Source organism: Verticillium alfalfae, genomic scaffold (assembly GCF_000150825.1).
Source record: "Verticillium alfalfae VaMs.102 supercont1.1 genomic scaffold, whole genome shotgun sequence".
Lineage (NCBI taxonomy): Eukaryota > Fungi > Ascomycota > Sordariomycetes > Glomerellales > Plectosphaerellaceae > Verticillium > Verticillium alfalfae.
Genome location: NW_003315038.1, coordinates 514,444 through 527,257, shown reverse-complemented (window position 1 = coordinate 527,257; position 12,814 = coordinate 514,444). Strand labels below are relative to the sequence as shown.

The window sequence follows — 12,814 nt, the reverse complement described above, 5'->3', positions numbered from 1 at the left end:
AATGTTGCGCTTCTTGGCCTGGGCGGCAAGTTCACGCTCGGCGGCGTCGCCGTGGCGCTCGCCCTTGCCGTCCTTCTTGAAGGCGTACTGGACAGACACCTCCTTGCTGAGGAGGTACTGGCCGTGGAGGTTCTCGACGGCGGCGTCGGAGCTCTCAAAGTCGGCAAAGGAGATGAAGCCGAAGCCCTTGGAGTTGCCGCTGTCCTCGCGGGCGACCTTGGGCAGCGTGAGGAGGGGGCCGAAGCGAGAGAAGGTGTCGTAGAGGATCTTCTCGTCGACCATGGGGTCGAGGTTGCCGACGAAGAGCTCGGCGCCGACCTCGGCCTGCTTCTGCTTGTCTGCGCTTGCCTTGTTGACGCGCAGGGATTTGCCGTACAATTTGACACCGTTCATCACGTTGGCTGCGTACTCTGCGTCGCTGGGGGTGCGGAACTCGACGAAGCCGAAGCCCTGGTGGGTTTGTGTGACACGGTCGCGGGGCATGTGAATGTTGTGGATGGGGCCCATCTGGAGCATGATCTCGTAGACCATGGTTGAAGTCGCGCGCTCGTCGATGTTGCCGATGTAGACGGTCGCATCCTTGTCCTGCTCCCTGTGTCGCGTTAGCTGGGGGTGTCACTGATCTGGAGAGGCACAAGAGGAGCTTTACCAGTGTCGATTTTGCGCCATGGTTGCGATTGTGTCTGGATTCGAAGACGACTCGCGTGTCTCGTGATTCGAATCGAGGAATTGGAAAGGGAGCGAATGCGGCGGTCGTCACAGCGTTCGGGTCAGGCGTAGAGTCGAAGTGAAGCTGATGCCTTGAAGCCTTGAAGCTTTGAAGGTTCACCAGGAAATTTGGCGATGCAAGCGGTACGTACCTGCAGATCGAGAGCCGTGTCGCGCGCTTAGGCGGGTGTTCTAGGCGCGGCCCCATGCGCAGGCGCCGCGGCAATGAGTTGTTGGTTCTGTCGTGCCGCGGTTTTTCCGGGATCGAAAAAAGTCCATCGGGATCCAGGAGACAGACAGACAGACAGACAGACAGAGCTCCATCGTGCATCGCGACTGAAGTCACCGACGACATCCGAATCTCCCATCCACCCGCGAACCTCGACGGCATTACAAGCGGTCGACCGACTCGAAGACCCAGGCTTCCCAACCATCACACTGCCTTACGTCCCCCAACCGACGTCATGTTCGCCCTTTCCGAAGAGTCCAAGGTATGAGCGGCTGATCCTCGACACATGCAATAGTCGAACACTGCCATTTCGGATCAATACTGATAGTTGCTTTCGCAGGAGCGCATCGGCAAGATCATTGAGGTCTCGCGCGTCGCCCTTCACTAGTATGTTCCCCCCCGACACGGCAATCTCGATGGAGAGAACCAGGCTGACGTTTATACAGTGGCTATCTGCCTTTGATCCTCTACCTTGGTACGATGCGAGAGCACGACGACAGACGACGGTAACGACGAAGCTAACACATGGCAGGCTACACTCGCAGCGACCCCCGCCCTTCGGTCATCCGGTAAGCCTTTTCGAGCAGTCTTGAGTATCCGACACGAAACGCTAACCCACGAAAGCCTCCTGTCCCCCCTCTCTTAGACACCTCGCCGTCTCGGAAAGAAAAACGAGAGCATCTCGATGTACATGTATGATATAAAAGAAGCAGAAGGGCTCAGGGATTTGCGATCCAGGCGCCAGGGATGGATGCGCAGGGCCCGTACTGGGTAGCATCTCAGGGGAGCGTGCCGGCCGACGGCGGCAGAAGAGAAGATTCTGTTGGCTCAGTCGTGAATGAAATGTACCACTAGCTGTCATAATGGATGAAACCGCTCTGAAGAACCAACCCATGCTGGATGCTATCGCTCTCCATGACCGTGACCGTGACTTGGACTGCTCGTCTCCGTAAGTTCAGGCAATTGATTAAATGCGCAGAGCTCGTCACGAAATTTCGGCTAGAGTGACGTAAGGTCACCCCATGCACCACCAAAACGTACATTTCCTGGCAGAAGCTCTGAGCTCCGAAAACTCCAAAGCTCGACTTCTTTCCACATCGCAGCTGCACACCGAGGAATATTTCTTCCTCTACTTCCATCCCCTCCCCAACCACCTCCGTCGAGGCAGTCTTCCTCCATCGCCATGTAAACTAGACCTCTCTCGCCTGCCATGTCCGACCGCAACGATGCGGGCCTCTCACCCGCAGTTGTCGAGTCGATCGCTGGCCTCTCCGCCGGCTCCGTTGCGACGCTCGTCGTTCATCCCCTCGACATTGTCAAGACGCGCATGCAGAGTACGTCTCCCACACATATACACACATACCTGCTCACCAGGCAGAACACCCAAACTGACAGCCTCCCCCCCTCCAGTCCACCGCAGCTCGACAGCGCCCAAGCAACCGCTGACAACCATGTCCCTGATCCGCTCCCTGACGCAGAACCCGCACCCCGTGGCCTCGCTCTACCGTGGTCTGACGCCTAACCTCATCGGCAACGCCTCGTCCTGGGCGTCCTTCTTCTTCTTCAAGTCGCGCATCGAGCGGCTCCTCGCCGGCGGCACCGACCGCACGACGCGCGACCGCACCCTCTCGACGCCGCACTTTCTCCTCTCGGCCGCCGGCGCCGGCGCCCTGACGCAGGTGCTGACGAACCCCGTCTGGGTGCTCAAGACGCGCATGCTGTCGTCGGACCGCGGCGACGCTGGCGCCTACCCGAGCATGCTCGCCGGCGCGCGCCGCATCCTCGCCACCGAGGGCTGGCGCGGCTTCTACCGCGGCCTCGCCGTCGGCCTCGTCGGCGTCTCGCACGGCGCCGTCCAGTTCGCCGTCTACGAGCCCGCCAAACGCGTCTACCTGCGCGCCCGCCGTGCCGCCGGCGCCCCCGACGACGGCCGCCTCGGCAACGACGCCACCGTCCTCCTTCTCCTCCGCCGCCAAGCTCGCCGCCGGCGCCGTCACCTATCCCTACCAGGTGCTGCGCAGCCGCCTGCAGAACTACGACGCCGACGCGCGCTTCGGCCGCGGCGTCCGCGGCGTCGCGACCCAGCTCTGGCGCGAGGAGGGCTTCAGGGGGTTCTACCGCGGCCTCGTTCCCGGTGTCGTACGCGTCATGCCCGCCACCTGGGTCACCTTTCTCGTCTACGAGAATGTCAAGTTTTACCTACCCGGATGGTGGCATGGGGCCTGAAGGGCCTGAGAGCTGGAGGCTTGAGACTGCCATATGTGACACGGTCATGTTACATATCAAGAGGATGCCTCGTCACCGCGGGCGCTGCGCATACAATGTCTAATTTTTTTCTGTCACCCGTCACATCTCGACTTTTGTTCGGCGGCGAAAAATTCAGAATCTACAGCCATCGGCGCAAAATTGACGCTGTTGCTCAGCTACCGTGCGCTCATGTCGAGTAAGTCATTCACGACTCGACCCGGCGGGCCCTAGCGCTGCAGAGAGAGGGGGGGGACCTCGCACCACGCACGATCTTCAGGAACGTCTACAGAGTACCTCACTAGCAGAAAGAAACCAGAACAGGTCCCTTCAACGCAGGAACGCGGGGACGGCCACGGTCCCTGGACAGAAAACGGCCAAAGAAAATAAAACACTACCCCGTGGCCCCCTAGCACCATCGTCTCCCGCTGCAGCAACAACGCGGGACGGACGGACGGCCGGCGCAGAAAAAGCCCCGCCGTCGCCGCTGTCAAACTTCTTCGTGCGTTGGCCCTAGGGCCACGCTTGGCTCGCAGGCAAAGCGTTCAGACAAGCAAACATGAACCGGCTGGAAAGGAAAGAGAGGAGAACAAAGTGAGCGGGAAGGGAAAGGAGGGGGGAGAGAGATGCGAGCCGTCCCTGACTGTGCCGTTCCCGCGGCCGCAACACACTTGTCTTCCCTTGGACGTGGCCTCCTGACATCTGTGCTTGTCATCTGTAACATAGTCTAAGAAACCCACGCTGCCTCGGCTCCATTACCATGAGGTGGCCATGACATCCACCTCTTGTTATTTTGACTTTATTCCCTCCATGCTGTCAGCTAGACAGGCTTCAAGTAGCAGCTCTCAGCTCACTTGCAGCGTAATGTTAGACAGTCTTGCCAGCACAGCATCCAATCCCGTTGAGCTTTCGCAGAGGGCCCTCGATGCAGACTCAAACTCTTACAAGCACGGCGAGCAAGCATGACCTTGCTGCTGCTGCTGCCGCAGAGCAAGGCTCCAGCAAGGCAGAAAGGATCCGCAACCCTCCCTGCCTCTCTTTCAGAGCAAATCATCTCAAAGTTCCCAGGTCCCATTGCTTGCGCTGCAGCGGTGTGCTCGCATCAAGAAATCCACGCAGCTCGTGGACGAAAGTTCAGGCGTGACCTCAAGAGATTCTTCCAATTCACCCCCATGAACCCCTCTTGCCCGGCGAGGGCAAGACATCATGGCCGTCTTGGCGGAGTCTCGAGTACCTAAAGCCGAACCGGCAGCCGAGCCACGTAGTCTGCATAATGTGGTTTCTCCCTTACGTCCCAAGACCTACGTAGGTTCAGCCAGTCCAACCCCCGCCTCCCCCCGTTTCGCCCCTTTTTCGCACTCCGCCTTTCGCCTCTCTCACTTTGCCGGCCTCCCCCCTCACCTCCACCCTCGCCTCAAATGAGGGACCTCCACGCCCACTTTGTTGCACATCACTGCCCTGCGCCAACCCCGTGAAGGGGCCTACGGCGGCCCTCGTTCAGGGATAGGGCAGGTTCTACAGAAAATCTAAAGCCAGCCTTGCGCCCGCCCGCCGTCTGCGGTACCCGGTCTCCGCATCAAGGTTATCGCCCGAGGCAGAGCGCGCGCAGATGACCGGGCCGCCCGGCCCCTCAAAAGTCAAAGGCAAAGATACCATAGTCTGATCCCCCGACACGGACTGGGGGGTTACAGGACAGGTCAGATCTTTGAGCGGTACTCTTTGGCAGGGGGTGGCGTGGGCCTTCCTCATGCCCATCTTGCCCTGTACTGCCTATCTTGCGAGTAAATCCCAGAGATGAGCCCCCGCCCCCGCCGAAGGTTGAAAGGCGTCTCTGAGGGGAGGAGGGGGGGGGGGGCTGATGAGAGTATGGCCGAGCCCCCAGAATGATCTTCTCATGCCTGCCCCGTACCCTACCTCGCTAGGATCAAACGCGAAACACCATGATCGCACGTTGCACTCTCGCGATCACATCATCAAAATGGACGTGCCGAAAGTATCTTGGGACCAGGGGTGAGGGAGGGAGGGGAGGGGAGGGGGTGTGAGCTTTGACGCGACGAAGATATCCCGGCATCATCGGTGTTGGCGAGGAAACTTTACTGTCGCATTTTATGGTCGCCCGGCATGATCGCAGAACAGAAACGAGACGAAAGCCACGGCGAGCGCAGCGCTCACAAGGACACTTGCTAGTGGAACTTGACGTGGGGGGTAGGGGTGCGGTGTGCAATTGGCGATTGACCCTGGCTGTCGGCTTCGTCTTCGTCTTCGTCGTCGTCGTCGTTGTCGCGGTTGTCCGGCTGTGACGCCAGAGTCAGTGAGGCCCACATGGTTGACCCATCGCGACAGTGCAGCATGAGTGACCCTGACAGGTCAGTTTCTCCGTCACGGTAGTCCACGACCGATAAGATCCTGCGAGATATGCGAGGTGACACTGCGGCGTGCAAACTGTGAAGTGAAGCACACCGACTGAATATTAACCTTTCCTCCCATTTACCCACACAAGAGCCAGTCTGGCCAAGCGTCTGCCCCTCTCTCATCGTCGCTAATAAGGCCTCATCGTGTCGACGCCAGGTGGGTAGCCCCTCCCCCCCTTCGTCTACCCGACAGGGAGTGCCCGATGTGGTCGGCGACTTGAGATTTGGACACGAAAAGCGACAGAAGGTCTAAACATGATCGACGGGTATCTGTGTAGATCCCGCAGCGCGCGATCTGTTGGAGTGCCAGCTTGGACGTCAGTCTCCCTACATCGGGGCAGAGAGCCTAGATGAGGAAGGATGGCCGTGATCAATGGGGGAGAGCTTGCGAGAGGACCTCTTGAGTCCGAAAACCTGGGATTGAGGTCTTGATGCACGAGGGGCAGGATCTCATATGTATGTCACATCTCACATATGCAGAGAGTCAGCATTGCATCGAAAAAAAAGACCGAACAGTGAATGATGATGGGTGTGAGGCCTCTTGTTGGACACTCATTCGCCAGGAAACTCAGTCTTCCGACTGGCGAGGTTTTGCGTACCATGGGCGGCCCACATCTGGTTCGATACCGGGCCCCGTGATTGAATCCAAAAGACCAGGGCAGGGGTCACAGCACAGGATCGGGTCTTGCGTTCGAAGCTCCCTATGCCCCGGTTTCTCGATGAGGTCCTGCGCGGTTCATGTACTTCGCCGATTCTGGCAGCAGCGATCCCAACTTGGCATACGATCAGGTAAAGATGGCATGAGAGTCCGTGTGTCGTTTCGACTTTCATCGTCCAGAACCAAGTTGCCGTTGGTCTTTAATTTGGTCGACAGGGCTGTTGGCGAAGAAAAAGGTTTGTGCCTGCGTCGAGTTCATGCTTGCCCGTTTGGCCTGCGGATCTCAGTCCGAGGACGCCAGTGACGAAGCCTCGCAGCAGTGCAAGGGGACCCCTTGAAGCGACAAACATGATGGACGCAGGCGCGGCAACCGGCCTGAGCTTTGTTAGTTTTTGGGCGAGATGAAAGCGAGACGAGATTTCAACTCGTCGGATGAGATGGTTGGAGGGTCTCGTGACCCACCAATCTTTCGCCGGCGCACATCATCCGGAGTTGACATATGCTTCTCAACGGCCGATTCAGGCCTCTTCGCGCCCCTTGCGCCGCGCTCCGCGTCATTAGTTGATCTTTAGGTCGACTAAGGTGAGACAGTGTGGTTTGGCGGAGGCCTGGCGATAACGTGACGCACGAGACGGGCAGTGATGTGTGCCCACCAGAAATGTCGGTTCAGCGAGAGTGGTCCAGCGCCTGGCGCCAATGACAAACGAAGGTCGAGGTTCGTCTCAAGACTTTTAGTGTGTTAGCACACCACAAACTCATTGCCCCCTCCCCCACCGAACAGATCCGAATAGGGCCCAAGATCTTTGAACGCCACGATCCGGCAGGCTTGCTCTGACCGGCACATGATGCCGACGATGAGATGGTGTGCACTCTGTCATGGATGACGATTCGTCCCAGATATCGGAAAGCAACAGAGTCGACGAGTTTGTTCCCGCGGAAAACCTTGTATCGCGCCTCACCGTCATGACCCTAAGCGTGCACTGCAAGAATGCTGGCATTCAGGTGACGGGAAAGTATCGCTGTCCAGCCTCATCAGTTTGTCAGCCACGGTGGCGGCATGTTGTCATCATCAAAGATTTCAATTTACCCCTGCATGGCCTTGTCTCAGAGCCAGCTCAAGTCCTCACTTGCATCATCTTGGCTCCAAGTCCGTGAGCGGGTCAACAGCATCTCGCAAGCGTGATCTCATCTTCGCTCCATCTCATCTCCGCTTCAACGGCAACACGTCAAAGGGCGTTACGGGTGCTGCAGGGACGGCAGGCGGTCCCCCTACGATGTTTGGTTTGATGGCCCGATCACAAACAATAGACGACTACAGAGTCTGTGGCTGTCGTATTCACGTCAAGCCGTTTCGACCCTCCGCCAGCCGCCTGTTGCACGCGCACAGACCCAAAAATGACAAGCGACATTGATCAGATTCGTACTGAGTAGCGAGCGTTGACGATAGGCCAGATGAGGGAGCCCACTCAGGGGACGGGCCAGTGTCCAGCTTGCTGCACTCGGGCTTCGTTTGACATTTTGAGATGTGATAGGGAAGCTGATGAATTGCACTCATGGTCTTGCGGCGCTCCACTCCACTTGCAGTATTTTGTTACAGACAGTACTCATGTCAGGTCGGATGACACGGAGGCTTGCCACCAGTCGGTAGCCTGGAATCCTCAGAAATGTCTTGGTCGTGCTGATACTTGATAGTGGACTTGGTCAATCAGCAGAACGCCTCCTAGTCTCGAGCTTGTGATTGGCGACGTCAACAGTTGTGTAAATCGCTGAACCCCGCAGGGACAGGTTCTGGGGTTGACCAATACAACCCAATGGTAAGGCTGAGCGGGCGCGTCAATTCCATGGCCCCTGGGGTTCGGACTGCCTGAACAAAGAGCCCGCTGTTGGCTTTTGGCTAGTTGGGGAAAGGGGGTCTCTGGGCCCTTGTCGCACGAATGGCGACATCCTCAGAGCTCTGTTTCAAGCTGTAAATAACCAAGCGTGCGTGACTTTGCAGCTTTTTCTGACGTTTGACTGGCCGACGCGGGCTGAGGCTTGCTCGGTGCTCAGAACTGCCGAGCGTAATAATTACGCCTCTGGATTCGGAGACCATCTGGCAGCCTGTCGTGATCGTGACGCGGGAAAAAGCTATACGTCTGTGCTTGATTAGTTGGCTCACTAAAACATTAGCAAAGTACCTGAAGGCGGGACGGATCGTCTAGGCCCTTTCCTCAACCGTCACACGATACTCGTCCATGTCACATGCCAGGTGTTCCTTGCCATATGAGCTGCTCGCGCGCAAGACATGGACCGAGTGCCTTGTCACTCGACCATGAGGTCGTCACGATGCGCCTGACCCAGCTTGTCTCCTCGGGTGTCCATTGGAGTGTTTGGTGCAATGGGCTCGATATGCGAGTTGGGTGGGTGGTGGATGGATAGATGGATGCGGAGACTCGATCCGCCGTACCCATTGGCCAGCCATGAGTTGGGATGAGAGAGCTGAGGTTGCAGCAACGGGACGGCTTGATAAGATCTTATCTTCTGGCACAGCCACGGCCCTGTGGACCTCATATTGAATGGGGTCTGAGAGTCGATTCCTATGTTCCAAGCTCACGGGCTGTTCGAACCCCAGCGTCGAGTTGCTTTCGGTGATAAGGTCATCAGAAAACCTGAATATCGCAGTGGCTGGCCTGCCTGTCTGATTTTTCAGACATTCCATGGTCTTTGGGTGACGGCTCGCCAGATGGTTGGTCATGACCAACCAACACCGAGACAGTACATGGACGACCTTCACCCACTAACCGCATTTCTGGGTCTTGCGCACTGGCATCATCGGCCTGCAGCATCGCTAAGCCCGATTTAGCCCCTGCGTAATTGCTTTTGCATCGGGTCTCTCCTCCCAGCGGGCCGGATTCAAGGTGTTACAGCCTGGCTCGGCCACTGAGATGAATGACGGCTGGCCATCTCATGGCACACATTAGCGGAAAGTCAAATTGGCAACGCCTTACTGAGGATGCAGAGGAGGCGCTCCTGATGATCAAGTCCAGACTTCATCATATGCGAGCTCTGTTGAGTAATCTATCGCGCCTGGCAATGCAGGGTGGATCTCCAGAGTCACTCGGCCGTCAACGAGGAGACACTCGCGTCCGATATTGTTCGGCGATCAACTCATTCGTGCTTGTTTAGGTCCCCGGCGACCCCCCGCAGAAACCCAATCCTTTTGATCTGTCTCGGGTTCGTTACCTAGACGAGGTTGTCTTCGCGTGATGAGGGAAAGGTGGCGGGCAGTCAAGGCAAGTGAATGTGTAGAGGGAGAGAACAATGCCTGATGGGCTTGCACAGCTTGCTCCTCGCCGCAACGGTTTTTCTGTCTCCAACAGAGAGACGCTGCTTCGGATTGCAAAGCGTCTGGAGTAGATCGTGGTGCTTGCGCGAAGCGCTGGTAGCGATCGATTTGTTACATCGTCGACGAGTGTGAGCATCGAGGAGTTTTCTGTCACAAATCATATCCGCTCGAAGTGGTGGCGGCTAATAGTCTCCCTGGTCCAAGTGGATTCCTGCCAAGACCCGCGGCAGTCCGGAAGCCTCCCAGGAGTGAGACTAGGGCAAGAGAGGGACAAGGGTGCTAGTTGTGTTTACCACGGGCAAAATCGAAATCTGATATCTGACGTGACAAGAGACAGCGCCCCTGGTGGAGGTAGGTACAGTACGTTGTCGGACACCTTGAGATGCGCGCGGATTCATCCTTCAGATCGGATCGTGATCTCTTGTACGAATCATAATCATGATATGCTGAGGGGGGTTCAAACCACAACGGTGCGATCTGTTCAACGGCGAGTTTGAGCCAGTTGCCCATCACAAGGAGCAAGCCAGGTGAAGCGAGCCTACATTCAGCGTCCTGAGATAGTCCCCTCCTGCCCATGTCAGTTTGCTCTGACGTCGATGGCGAGCCTACGGGATCTGACAACTCCGAAGACGGGCCCCGTTGTAAGAAGCTTCGCGCAAATGCTAGTTTGTATCTATCACTACACTAGTTGATCAGTAGTTGCGAGCTGGCGTTGCTGGCGGGGTGCAGCTGGATACACGAAGCACGTCGTTCTCCTTTTTCCTTACAACGGACTGGTGGAAAAGCTGAACAGGTGCGGCTCGAGTTGAGCGGAATAGTACTCAAACACGCACACGGGGCCTGGTGTTATCAAGATCTGATCTGCACAACGCGAGATATACGATGATGCCAGATGCGCGGTGGGTACCTACCATAGGCGGCACGAAGTATAACGGAACGTACTGCGCGGGGATGGTGACTGCCTGCGTCCCTTGCATGAGGATTGGCTGAAGAGCGCTGGGTGCCTTGGTATAATTGATTTTTTTTTCATGTCTGGTGCTGCTGGAGAGCGGAACACGTAGCGGATGGTTGGCGCAAGGGTTGTCTCGAGTGGGCCTCCAACCCTGGGAGGCCACCAAGCCAGGTGCATGTTGCGAGGGGAGTTTGCGAGCTGTCAGATATCCCATATCCAAGCGCGGAGGCACCTGGGCTAAGAACCAGCTTGCGCAAGTCGCATTGCGCAGAAAGAAGCGATGCGGCATGCAAAGCTGAAGACTGCTGATCAACGACATTCGCGGCACCCTGTCCGATGATGATGACCGCGGCAAGCGACGAAGAAAGTAGGGGTTTCCCAGTTGTTCCTCGCCGTGGTTGACGATGGCGAGATTTTACAGCTAGCTGCTCACGACGAAGGCTTGGACTGAGCGGTGAATGACACAAACGTAGGGGAAATGGCGTTGATGCCCATGGCGATATTGATGGCGCTGATGCTCGTGATAGCTGCTGATCCTCGAGAAGGGTTTCGTGGGGGGAGTTGCCTCGCTGCTCTGCGTTGCTTGCTGCTCTATTCTTGCACTTCGTTTCGTGACAAAGGGTCATGGGGGGTTCGCCAGGGAGCGTTTGGGGGTCCAGCACCGGCTCGAGCGGGTGCGTCATTAGACAGACAGCGGATCACTCGCGCTAATGGGGCAGGCAGGCATACTGGACGGGGGGCACAAGCTGGGGGCTAGGGTGCACTTACCCTCTCTGTGCGCTACCTGTACACGCACCAAGTACGGGTGGGGTGAGAGGTGGGGTGAATGGTGAAAGACGAAGAGATTAGCGTAGGCATACATGTACCTAGGTAGGCAAACCCCCCCTTGCCCACCCCTTCCTCCCGCACTGGTCAATGGCTTGTGCGCGAGAACGAGATGAAGCTAGTGCAGAGTTGAGATCCCAAACAGCAGGGTCTTCCCCTGGTGTGCCTGCCGTGGACTATGTCTGGGAACCCCAGCGATGCTGAGCACAGCAGCAGCCCACTCGGGTCCTTTTCCCCACTCCACCAATACTGTGGCTGCGAGCCCCGTGTTCCGCAGGCTGTGCTGTTGTCAACTCCCTCGATGTCCAGCATTCATCGCCTGGTCCTCGCAAGCTCTGCCAGTCTGCTGAAGTACGCTACGACCTATCTATGCGTTGACATCTCTATTCCCGACTTGCGACCGACCCTCCCACGCATCTTTGACCCCGAGATTCCCTATCTCGCCGCCCTACCTTAGACCGCTCCACCGCGACCCTTGTCGAACGTTTCCCACGAAGCTCCCACACCAGCATAGGGCAGAGCGACCTGACTTGCGATATGGTGGTCATGGCGGGACTGGGCGGACACGTCAAAGTTGACTTAGTTGGCAGGTGGCTTGTCCGAGGGCTATGCCCTCTGTACCCGTTGCCGCCTCTGCGTGGCCGATCGATTCCACAGCACCCCGAGAGGCCTGCCTAGAGCCCCGGAGCATGAACAAGCAACAAGCAATGAGCAGCACCTCGTTGCATCTGCACGCCTAATGTTTATTCCGTCCAACTAACACAACTGTCTGTTTCAACATAGCACAGCCAACTCGGCCACGGCACACCTCAGACGTGCTTTCAGGGCCCTTTGACACTATCCAGCTGCTATCAGCCAGCCAGGTCAAGCCGATTTCACTCTCCCCACAACATGTCTCATTTACCGGCTCGACCTATCCCGACCTGACTTCGGCTGGCGACTGTCACTGATGGAGCCCCCCGTTGGTCCCCCAGCTCAAGCCTCTCAACGCCGCTCGTCGTCCAACAGGCAGAGCTAGTGCACCGGCCCTGTCCGCCGCCCCAGTCAGCCAGTCGGGATCATCGTCAAGGTCATAGTCAGGGCCAAGCCCGACCAGGCAAGGCGGGTTGGATCATGATCAGGGGGGATGACGCCTCAGGACCTGAAGTCTACCATCCCGCACCAAGCCTCTTTTCCCGTCTTTTGGTCACCACACCATCCTGGCGACCTGGCAGTTGGGGGTGGAGGAGGCAACAGCGGAGGGGGGGGGGGGGGTTTATTGCAGGGGTCGGGGTTTTCCCTCCTCCTGCTCCCAGGGATGAGCTGTGCCAACCTCCCAAAGGCTTACCCCCCCCCCTTCTCTCCCCCTCCCTTCTCCCCTTTCGGGGAAGGAAATTTGGAATGGCCTCTCCCAGGGCCCTGGCCAGAGGGGGTGCAAACCCTCCCCAAAGGGGATATGGGACCTTGGGCCCTCCCCTTCCCG

The 12,814-nt window shown here is 57.6% G+C and overlaps 3 protein-coding genes across 3 annotated transcripts in view; 2 read left to right on the top strand and 1 right to left on the bottom strand.

Annotated features, from left to right (window-relative positions):
* The window catches only part of VDBG_00169 (splicing factor 3B subunit 4), a gene marked incomplete at both ends in the record, with an annotated part of 1,784 nt that extends 745 nt beyond the window's left edge, over positions 1-1,039 (bottom strand). The window contains 2 exons of the mRNA XM_003008442.1: positions 36-592; positions 861-1,039. Of these exons, the coding sequence (XP_003008488.1) occupies positions 36-592; positions 861-1,039 (736 nt within the window). The remainder of the gene's footprint in view (positions 1-35; positions 593-860) is intronic.
* Positions 1,040-1,172: 133 nt separating this feature from the next.
* On the top strand, positions 1,173-1,583 carry VDBG_00168 (predicted protein; the record flags this gene model as incomplete). The annotated part of the gene is made up of 5 exons (XM_003008441.1): positions 1,173-1,199; positions 1,278-1,324; positions 1,384-1,412; positions 1,470-1,506; positions 1,562-1,583. The coding sequence occupies 5 exons, from the start codon at positions 1,173-1,175 to the stop codon at positions 1,581-1,583; spliced, it is 162 nt and encodes a 53-aa protein (XP_003008487.1).
* Positions 1,584-1,800: 217 nt separating this feature from the next.
* Positions 1,801-3,187, top strand: VDBG_00167 (solute carrier family 25 member 36; the record flags this gene model as incomplete). The annotated part of the gene is made up of 4 exons (XM_003008440.1): positions 1,801-1,886; positions 2,132-2,271; positions 2,348-3,076; positions 3,174-3,187. The coding sequence occupies 4 exons, from the start codon at positions 1,801-1,803 to the stop codon at positions 3,185-3,187; spliced, it is 969 nt and encodes a 322-aa protein (XP_003008486.1).
* Positions 3,188-12,814: the final 9,627 nt, after the last annotated feature.